Source organism: Centropristis striata, chromosome 14 (genome assembly GCF_030273125.1).
Source record: "Centropristis striata isolate RG_2023a ecotype Rhode Island chromosome 14, C.striata_1.0, whole genome shotgun sequence".
Lineage (NCBI taxonomy): Eukaryota > Metazoa > Chordata > Actinopteri > Perciformes > Serranidae > Centropristis > Centropristis striata.
Window position 1 is genome coordinate 17,059,683 of NC_081530.1, and position 10,934 is coordinate 17,070,616.

Sequence of the window (10,934 nt, forward strand, 5' to 3'; positions counted from 1 at the left end):
TCTCAACAAGTGAGTTACGACCTCAAAGCACGCTGCAGAAAAGTTTGACAAGGATGTTCATTTAATGACTTCCAGCACCTAGAACACTTTCAGAGGAGGTTTAAAACTCCATCAATCTCTGATATGCTTGCAAAAAAAAAGAGGTATTGAGCCAACTGAATCTTAACACTAATCCTCACTGTTTAAAGGAGAAACTTTTTTTCGACAGAGTAGGAAAGCAAGATTTTAATTAAAATTATGCTAACGTTGATTTTGTTGAATATAATAATTATTTATAATACCTTAATACCTGGACTATTGGACTCTAAACTGACTTTTATAAACAAATATATTACAGATGCACTTGTTTTGATACATGGAGCAGGCAATCTGATTACATTCCTGATAAATTATGATTATCATGTTCCATGTAGGGCTGTCACGATAATTACTATACCGACTTATCGTTCGATATATAAAAATGGACACAATAGTTTTTTTCTGGACTCAATATATTGACTTTTTGTGCTTTTTTTGTGTTGTGTTTAAAGTAATGCTGTATATGTTTGACAGGCAGTATGAATTGCCAAATATATATATATATATATATATATATATATATATATATATATTTCCCAAGCAGCCACTCCAGCTGTTTATATGTTATTTCAATAATAATATAATATAATACATAATGATTATATTATTGCAATGTTTTGTTGTTGGTTTTAATTACCTAGGACATTTGAATATTTCTTTTGCAGATTTCAATTCCAATGTTTAATATTCTTGATTTAAAAATGAGTTGCTGTGGAAAAGAATGTACTTATTATGCTCTAATATTGTTATAAAACTAAAATGACATTGATTCAACGATACTATCGTTTATCATGATAATTTCTTGGAAAATATATCGTCCTAAAAAATGTGTTATCGTGACAGGCCTGGTACCATCATCAGCCAGACTCAAACTACAAAAAAAAGAAAAAAAGTGGCTTGTTTGGAGTAAAAGACAGAGAATGCTGCATATTAGGAGACAGTCACAGTGAAAGAAGTTAAAGAAAAGAGAGCAACCTACAGAAAGTCAAGAGAAAATCAAAAAAATGTTGTCACTGCACAGTAAAAAGTGACAAATCACTTCTGTGGAGTTCAAGCAACCCACCACAACAACAACAACAACATCTCAGCTGAAAAGATACCACCAAAGTAAAACATAGATTACAGATTTAAAACTGCGGACTCAATGATTTATTCCACATTGTCTTTCTGTGGCAGACAGGACACGTTGGCTCTGATCTCACTATCTGATGGGCAAATGTTTGAATCCCTCTCTGCCACAGTATGGGTGTAAAAAAAACATCCCACTGTTTTCTCATCGCCGGCCAGCGGACGGTGCCTCTCGGGGAGAAAGTCTCACTTTTGTCTGACTTTGGCTCGAGCGGCTGGCCGCAGTGCCAAGCAGCCCTCCCACACATCACCAAAGTAAAGACTCTGCGCCCCGGCTGTGCCACTAATTTATGTCCTCGGCTAAAAGAAAAGAAAACAACAACACATCTAAAGGCACAATACGACCGCCCCATCACTATTCATTGACTGTTCTTTGTGTATTCACTGATTTGTGTTTGTAACCTTGCCTGGTTACTTGCTTACAGGTTGGCAGCCTGAATACTAATCACAGGTTTAAATGTAGTCAGTGCAGCAGTTATGTGTTCCGATATTTATTACTGTAATCACATTAGCATTATTGCTCCCAAGTCAGTAAGAAATGTAACTGTGGTGACAGAAAGTCCTGAGCATTTATTTTGAGTTTTGCTGCAGATGTTTGTGTTTCACTTTTTAAACTATATTAAAAAGGAAGGAAAATCTAATAAAAGCATGCAAAAGAATATTTTTTTGTGTTGCATTTTTTTTTATTATAAAACAAATAATTGAAAATAAAATAAAAGTCAAATTAAATAAAAGTACACAAATAAAAAATAGTTTTGTTTTAGGTAGCACTCCCTAAAATAATAAAATGATTAATAATAAAATTTAACAAAAATTAGATAAGCACGGAAAGGAATAATAGCTTTGTTTTATATACCATTTTTTTAACTAGAAAAAAATACAGTAAAAATGAAGTGAAATTAGATAAAAGTGCACAAAAGAGTAATAGATAAATAAATAAAACCTACAATGCATGCAGTGCAAATGCGCCCAGATTTAATAAACCTTAAAAAAAGTAAATGCAGAGCAGAAAATTAATCAAAACAAGGTTTTAATTTAAATTAAATTTTACATCCTAAATAAGCCCTGTAAGGAAAATCTAAATTACAAGTAAAGCTCACATGAACAAGTAAATAAAGCCACAATTAAACTCAGACAGGGAGAGTGTATCTTTATTGAAAACCTACTTAGCTCTGAGTTATTATTTACTTACTGAGTAAAACAAACAGCCAGACATAAAATAATGCCTTGCTTTTCCTTTTCCATGTAGTTTAAAGTGTAACTTACAACCTTTTTTGGCCAATGACCCTGATAAGAGATATAATTTTCTGTTTTTGTTTTGTTTTTCTGCCATTTAAACATTCACTCTATTGCTGACTCAGCTCTACATGTTACTACTCTGCACACGTGTAGTTCTATCAGAGTCTAGATCTAAACAAATGCATTAAAGTTTTATGTGGGATCACATGGATGGTTCATGAAAGAAACACTGTGCAGTAAATGAAGGGATACTCCACTGCACTTTCTCTTTGGATACTGTCCTCTAGTGTCCAGCAGCTATACTGCACAAACCACCTCACTACAATGTGGAATGCATTATCTGTTAATACTGGAAGTATAAAGGCAATCTTCATTTTTTGGAAACAGCTTCAGGAAAGTAACATAGTGAAAGAAACACAACGGCTTCATAGACAGAAGGGGGAAAAAACCTTGCATTTATTTGTATGGTGCACTAGAGTACCTCAGGGTCCCTACTGCAAAATGTAAAATCAATAATGGATCCACAATTCAATATTCTGACAGAAACTGCACAAACACAGTGTAACCCCACCCTGAAAGGAGTTCTAAATAATTTATCTGAATCTGTTTCGAGCAGACCCTACAGCGTTTTCCTGACTGTTCGTTGAAACAGAAGAAAGAAGTAAGAAACTACAGACATTAAGACGTACGTCACACTTTTCTGAACATTTACAACTGAGCATTAAGTGTTCTTCTTTGGGATAAAAATGAACTATGGAAGAAAACAATAATAGAGGAAGTAAGGATATTTCATTCCAGACAAAAAAACAAGACCAATCTAATAGTGACAACAACAAAAACAACAACAAAACAGGCGTATTTTCAATGCAAACATAAGTAAAAAGCCAATTTCCTGTTCCCTCGTCATTCTGTCTGACAGTTTTGTTCTTGTTCTGTGTTTGGTGAAGTCAAACATCCTTCAGCGATGTTCCTGGATGGAATATGGAATGGTTCACTGGTACTGCAATAACACTGTGCTCCTCTCCCACACTGTGGGGCATGACACAGCATGAGTCATGCTGTATCTCTCCCTGAGAAACAGGACTTATAAAAAAAGGAGGAAAAGGGAGGAGGAGAAAAACTCTGTTTAGTACATCCAGTTACCAAAAATGGACCAAAAACCAGCCAGTGTTTATGGACACCACTGTGTTCATACCATCACTGTACCAGATGATAATTCACACCTTCAAACAATTCAAAGACTAAGTGACAGAACAGCATCATCCTCCTGGTGCTGGCATGGCTAAACATGTCAATAATAATCTAAACCACCTATGACTATCACCTTGTGTACCCCATTCAAAATAAGTAGCAACTGGGAAAGAGTTACCTGATGAAGTAAACAAAAACATAAATTAAATTAAATATATGCCTTATTATGAGACCTGACGCATGTGCAAAGTTTCTAACTTTTTAAGTATGTTAAGGACTCCAAAAAGCTAATTTATTTTTGCCGTATTATAATAATATTAATTCCTTCCTCGCCTTTGTGGTCAAAGCTCGGGAGTCCTTATAATACCATGGTACTTATTTACACTTTTCCCCTGGTGCAATGGAATGTTTTTTTTTCCAGTTTATTTAAGTTATTCATTTATTGGGCTGAGAAAGTTTTGATCCATCCATCCATTCTTGTCCGCTTATCCGGGGCTGGGTCGCGGGGGCCGCAGGCTAAGCAGGGCATTCCAGGCGGCAATCTCCCCAGCCACAACGTTCAGCTCCTCCTGGGGGACCCTGAGGCGTTCCCAGGCCAGGAGAGAGATATAATCCCTCCACCGTGTTCTGGGTCTTCCCCGGGGCCTCCTACCAGCTGGACATGCCCAGAACACCTCTAACGGGAGGGGCCCGGGAGGATCCTTACCAGATGCCCAAACCACCTCAGCTGGCTCCTTTTGACCCAAAGGAGCAGCAGCTCTACTCCGAGCTCCCTCCAGATGTCTGAGCTCATCGCCCTATCTCTAATGCTGGGCCCAGCCACCCTAAGGAGCCAGTTTTGATGTTGGTCTAAATAAGAAGCACCACATAAGTCCAGTAAATGACTCACTAACATCAATTCCGTTATTTTAGGCCTCTCAGCACCTAGTGGTCATCATGAACCACGGGCCAACATGGGACTTGCTAAACCAAAACCACTCACTCCCCTCTTCTCTACAATCCTGCAAACCTCTGTATTCAGTCTTTAATTATCACATTGTTTCTTTTAATCACTTTAACTCTATACAGACATCAGCAGATTAACTATTGAAAGTGGCAGTTATCTGCTTGATAAACTAGCATGTTAGAAAGCTACATAAACCAATAAATTCTCACTAAGATCTTATTTAGTTGTCTGCCTCTCAAACTGTCTGCAGCTTGATAACCAACGGTCCTGTCTGCATTTGTGGTGAGATACAGCTGCAGCTCCGGCCTTGTATACATGTGTCTCACAAGGCTAATGAATCGGGCCAGGGCCATTATGGCAGCAATCCAATGAGACAACATTGATACAGTCGCCTTTATCTAATGCATTTCATGGGCCCCAGGCGACCTGCTCACGTTTAGAGGCACTTCAGGAAGTCATGAGAAGGACTTCAGATGAACAGTTTCAAACAACAGAAACAAATCAACCAGATATCTTAAGATCTCCTGAAACTCGAGCTCATCAACCAGCTCTGCAGAAGTACTTGGGAGTCATACATTCCTGCTGCTTCTATTGTGAGTGCAGAGACAATAACACCCAGTCACACAACACTACTGCAGTACCCCACCCCAGCCCACCTAATCAATATCAGAGACGACCGGGGGGGGGTTGGTTTTGCCGTTTGTGGTCCGAAGAGACAGTATGGACTACCACAGGAAGTGCTGAGGCAGCGAGCCACATCTTCTGAGCCCTGCCTCGGTGATCAGACAGCTAACAGAGGTGAAGGAGCTGCAGAACCTCCCTAACAGTCTGAACCCCCCCAAGGGAAATAAATGAGCATAATGAGGGATGGTAATAATGTTGTTATGCAATATATCTCTTTAAACTGCCTGCAAGAGTCTCCGAGGTAGTGTTGAGTATGCATGCAAATTTGAAACTGTAGATCTTGGCACTTTAGGTAATATAGTGTGCAGTGAATTAGGAGGGATAGATTTAACCCAAAAACTGACCTGATGAACAGCTGTAGCATGATACAAAGCTATGCAGCCGACATGCAACATATGCCTATTTAAATGTCCTAAACTTCATTGTTTGTTTGAAACAAACAATATCTTCCTATTAAATATTGTTGTGCTGTTAATGAGCAGATGATAATTGGTGAATAAGTTATGAGGTATACGTTTAGGGTTGGCAGTGAGAGTGAGTGTGGCAGCAGTGTGAGCTGCAGAACACAGTTTAGATGTACTGTAATTATGATATGAAGAAGAGTAAACATGCGGTGACATAAACCCCTTACTTTTCAGTAAATATTTCTCTTATGCTTGGCTGAATACAAAGTGTGCGGAGAAAATGTGAATGAGACTTCCTATTTTGTGTGTCGCAAAAACCACAAAGCCAAAATCACAGGGAATTATATGATTGGGCTGTATATAAGAAGTGTTTACAACCCTGAACCAGAGGGACACAGCAATGTGCCCACAGGCAAACAAAAACAACCAGTTCAGCCCATAAATCTCATAATCTTCACCATAACCTAAGTCAACAGCAGGAAAGCATTATAATGCACATGCCAAACAATAACCAAAGAAAACACAGGTCTGCAGCTGAGGACATAAATTCTCAAAGGTCAATGCAAATCTGCAAATAGGTGATTAAATATAGAAGAAAGAAAACATATGAGCAAAAACAACTGGCCATGCAAACACCAAGATATCAGCATGACACAGGTCTACAGTATGGTAGTAAAACAGCCAACACAGGTAATTAATTTACTGGTTTTACCAAGAACATGAACACAGAATGGCCTTCAGCTTATGCAACGGAGCCTGAGCTCAGTGGAGGAAAGCAGTGAGTCAACAGCCAAGAGCAATGACTAAAAACTCCAGCTTCCAACTTGAAGTGAACATTTTAGACAATAGCTGATACAACAAGTGGATGATAAATAAAGGCCCAACATGCCAGCAGGCAGCCACAGTGAGGAGCACAGACTAAACACGATTATCAGCTATCACAAACTTGCTCCACAGTTATATGATCAACCATAGAGAGGCAAATTTCCACATTAAATGCATTAAGAACCGCTGGTAGCAGCAGTTTTACAGCAGAGTTTGCAAATAATCCCTGCAGCAGGAACACAAAGAAAACGAGCAGCCAGAACTTAAAAAGATCATCTTTCAGCACATACATCCCACTCAGACACCTGTCTCCTTCCATGTGAACGTCGTACCTGCGATACGGATGACGGCCCTCTCTGCTGGGTCCAGCACATCTCCGGAGGCTGACTTGGAGCGCTTGATGCGATGGTGTTTGGGCAGGTTCCAGGGCAGAGTGTCTCCAGGGGACGGAGAGTAACTTATTGAACTCAGGTCACTGGAGCTCTCCTCTGATGCAGCCCTGACCAGAGGCCTCCTCTTGGGCTTGTCCTTCACCTCCTCCATCTGGATGGAGATAGTGAAAAGAAAATGATAAGCATGGAGTAATAAAACCTCAAAACAACAGAACAGAGAGAAAGCAAGGCCTGTTTCTAGAAATCACATCATCAGGTGATTTTCAAGCAGACAGAGAAAATGACCATCAGTAGGGTTGTGCCTCTCAGACGATTGAAGAATTCTTTATTTGGGTCTCTCAGTTAACTAAGTTTTACCTATTTTATGCTTTTTACACGCTGAGTGACTTATGAGCGCATTTCTGGTAAACATCAGATTTAAAGTGCTTTTTTCCCCAAAGATCTCCACTAGATTTCAAAAAAGTGATATGTATGCTTGGAGCCTGGGACATATTGCTGCACAACAAAAACTTAATTCTGATTGTATGTGCAACATGAGGCATATTATGTACAAGACAGATTTTTGCCTTTAATAAATATTGCGCCTTTCTGCGAATTGGATATTACACTATTCTTTATTGCATTTCAATTCGATACGTTGTGCAGCCTTGCCCAAATATAGTCTGTTTGGTAACTTTTTGATAAGGAAAACTTATCTCCATCACCTTTAACTAAATGTATTATCACACTTAATAAAAAAAAAAATAGTACTTAACCCCATACACTATTTGTATGAATTTGGCATATGTATTAACAGTACTGTACAACTAAGTCTGTTACAGGAAAATTGTTTTTTTTTTTTTTTATTATTAGTGTAAACATAACACATTACTGGTCTGTCTTACAAGTTAAATGTTTGTTTATGTGTTGTTTGTTTAAATGTTTATTATTATTCCTAGAGTCAACATGCTAATAGTTCTATTCAGCTGTTCTGAAATTTCATCAGCTTTCAGGTTTTAGTCACTTTTAAGAGACTGACCGTCTAACACAATCTCCAGCCAGACTTTTTGACAGAATGCAATGTTTTTGAGCCACAGAGGGATTTTAACTGACTTTTGGCTAATTTTACTCGTAAAACAGCTAACGACAGTATTTTGAGGACTTACCATTTTCCAACGTTAGCATGACTTTCTGTAGCATCTTATTTCTTGGCCGCCCAACGGACGATTCTGTAAAATCCATTTTAGTTTATTCGTTGGGATGTTGCTTGTTAGCGGTAACGTAAATTTTCCTCCCCCGCAGCAAAAATGATAAGCTTAACATTAAATGGGACTAACATGCAAACATTATGTGGTTTATCATCCCCAGAACACCTGTTAACGGCTTAATTAAAGGTCAGGTGTGTAACCGTTAGCTTAACGTTAGCCTAAAAACAACCCATGATGCAACGCGCTCTTAAAGGGACAGGCTCAGGTAATGGTAAACACAAACAGACTGCTTGGAGTGTTTTAGAAATGTTGTTTTAGCTATTTATTTTTATTTTATTTAAATAGTCAGCTACTGACTGAACATATATTACTGATATTTATTAAGCTTTATTTATTTGTTATATTTCTAAAGCTATTTATTTTCTCAGTTGTAATTAGAATTGGTTTGCAATTCAATACATTGTATTCATAATGTATGATAATTTTAAATACCATATAATAAAAGGTAGTTGTTTGTGAAATAGCCTTCTGAGTACTTTGCATAGTCTTATCAGTGATAAAATTGGTGTAAAATCTTACATGAAAAAGGTCAGTTTTTGTTCCAGCTCAAAAATGAATCCTCCATATCAGTCAGCAGTGAATTTGTCCCTTCTAAAGGACAAATTAGGACAGATCAGTTTTAAAAATCCCATAAGGACTCTAATCGTAATGTAATTCCACGAAAAGTTATGAATGGCCATTCCTATTTTGGAGCATCTATATTTAGACCTAATGTGCAGTAACCAGGACAAAAGCTCAGTCTTACTGCTCAGTGCTCAGACAGTATCACTAAAATCCTTGAGACCTAACTCATTCAGAGAGCTGCTGTGAGGAGCAGGGCAGGTGCCTTTGATGCACTGTACTACGTCACCACACTTCCAGTTTCCTTTTCAGCTGAGTCACCATCCAGCACTCAGGATGCTCCCCACAGGGGCGCTGGCTGTACTGCCACAGCCTCTCTGATTGGACAGAAGTCCCAGGAGTAATGTCTACAGTGCATCAGATACAGTTCACATTCAGGGTATGATTTTGAGGAAGGCTATTTTTGGCCGCATGCTGTTTGTTGTTAGGACTGCAGTACTGCAACACTTTTATTCCTTATATTATTATTAAACCTTCATCCCATCAAGTCAGCTTAATAAAGAGCATTTTGTGTGGTCTGGCAAAACATTGAACATCTTAACACAACATATTATTTCTCAACCTGTATGGAAGTTTTCTTTTGTTTCACCAGTCAGCTTATCAACTCTTATCTCAATATGTCACAGACAAACAAACACCAGTGTTTGCCTCTGAAAGTAGAGCAGGAACACATTATACTCTCCTGTTTTAGTCACTGACTGATCCTAATGGACACATGGGCATTTAGCCACTATTTGACTGGTCAAATGGTGATGATATTGGTTTTTTAACAGGTTCCGCTTTGCTTTGCAGAGTCAGTCCGTCATTTACAATACAAGCTTCTGTATGAATGATTCAGGAAAATGCAGACTGGGTTGTATAAAAGGCTAGGAAAGTCATGTTAAAAATTCATAGCTTCGGAAATAGCTCGTACACACAGCAGAGAGGGAGAGATCTCAAGATCGCCTCGAGCCACAACAGAAAGTTATCACATATGCAAATGTATAGCCTGAATGTAGAGAATCCTTCAGTCAGTGAGGCAGCAGTGTGATCTTTTTTCTGCAAATTAATCATTATCACTGTACTGCAGAGCTCTGATCTCTCCATTCATCACATGCACATAAAATCATCTGCTGCTTTGACTTTGAGACATTTTATACACATATTAAACACCTCTAATGACAGCATTACTTCTCTCCTCCTCTTTCTAACACATTACTATTCAGCCTGCCGTTGCTTTCTTGTATGGCCTTCACCCAAGCAAGCTGAAAGCATCAGGCTGACCCGTAGTTACCAGGCAACCCTGAGGAGCTGTAGAGAGCATGCTCCTGAAACTCTCAGGACTTGGAAAAGGAAGAAAGTTAAGTGGTGTGTGCTGGTATGAAAAGACTCTGACAGTGGCTGAATCACACTGACAGCTGACTGAGGCGCCCTTTCTCTCTCTCACACTCTTTCCCTCTCTGTCTGTGTCTCTCTTCTGCCTCTCGAAACTGTGAACAACTGATGGACTTCATTAGGACTGGATCTGTTGATCATCAGATAAAACTGTCAAGTCTGGATCCTCCCAAGAAGACTCAAACTCCCACTGACTCTGGCTCTGAGCTGCACTGCATCGCCACACCTGAAATCTTTGACCTGAGCTGCAGCGATGAGATACCTGAAAGGTGCACCTGCTGTTTGACAGGTTAGCATGACGCAAAAAAAAAAAAAACACATTTCCTCCTAGTGGTGACAGGTATGACTATTTATAACCTGCAGGTTTTTCCAATGACACTAAATCATGTGATTAACACCGTAGCGATGCGGCAAAACATGCATTCCTGATGTAGCTACTCACGCAAAAAATATCCAGGATGGCTGCTGTTTTTGGTCCCAATCGTTAAAAAAAAATCACTGCAGTGGTACCGTCGTCCCAGTTAGATCCGCTCAAACTTAGGCGAGCATCTTCCTCAGCCGCAGCGGGAGTCGCGCCTGCGTCCTGCGGTATCCTGGCTGTGGGATGCGGAGCCGGTCTGATCCGGGCTGCAGTGCGAGCAGAGAGCAACAATCCGCTCCCTCAGCCTGCCTGCATGCCTCCCTCCGTGCTATCGGCTCGGGAAGTTGTCGCTAAACGGCAGGCAACGCGTTAGGATGGGGATGAGAGAAGAGCAGAGGCTGATACCGCGCTCGGTGCGCATGTGGAAACTGAACCCAGATCAGG

At 39.5% G+C, this 10,934-nt stretch overlaps 1 protein-coding gene across 1 annotated transcript in view; it reads right to left on the reverse strand.

The window, feature by feature from the left end:
- Positions 1-8,070, reverse strand: part of pleca (plectin a) — a 118,351-nt gene extending 110,281 nt beyond the window's left edge. Inside the window, exons 1-2 of the mRNA XM_059350673.1 lie at positions 8,033-8,070; positions 6,828-7,038 (exon numbers count right to left, since the gene is read on the reverse strand). Of these exons, the coding sequence (XP_059206656.1) occupies positions 6,828-7,038; positions 8,033-8,035 (214 nt within the window). The 5' untranslated portion in view covers positions 8,036-8,070. The remainder of the gene's footprint in view (positions 1-6,827; positions 7,039-8,032) is intronic.
- Positions 8,071-10,934: the final 2,864 nt, after the last annotated feature.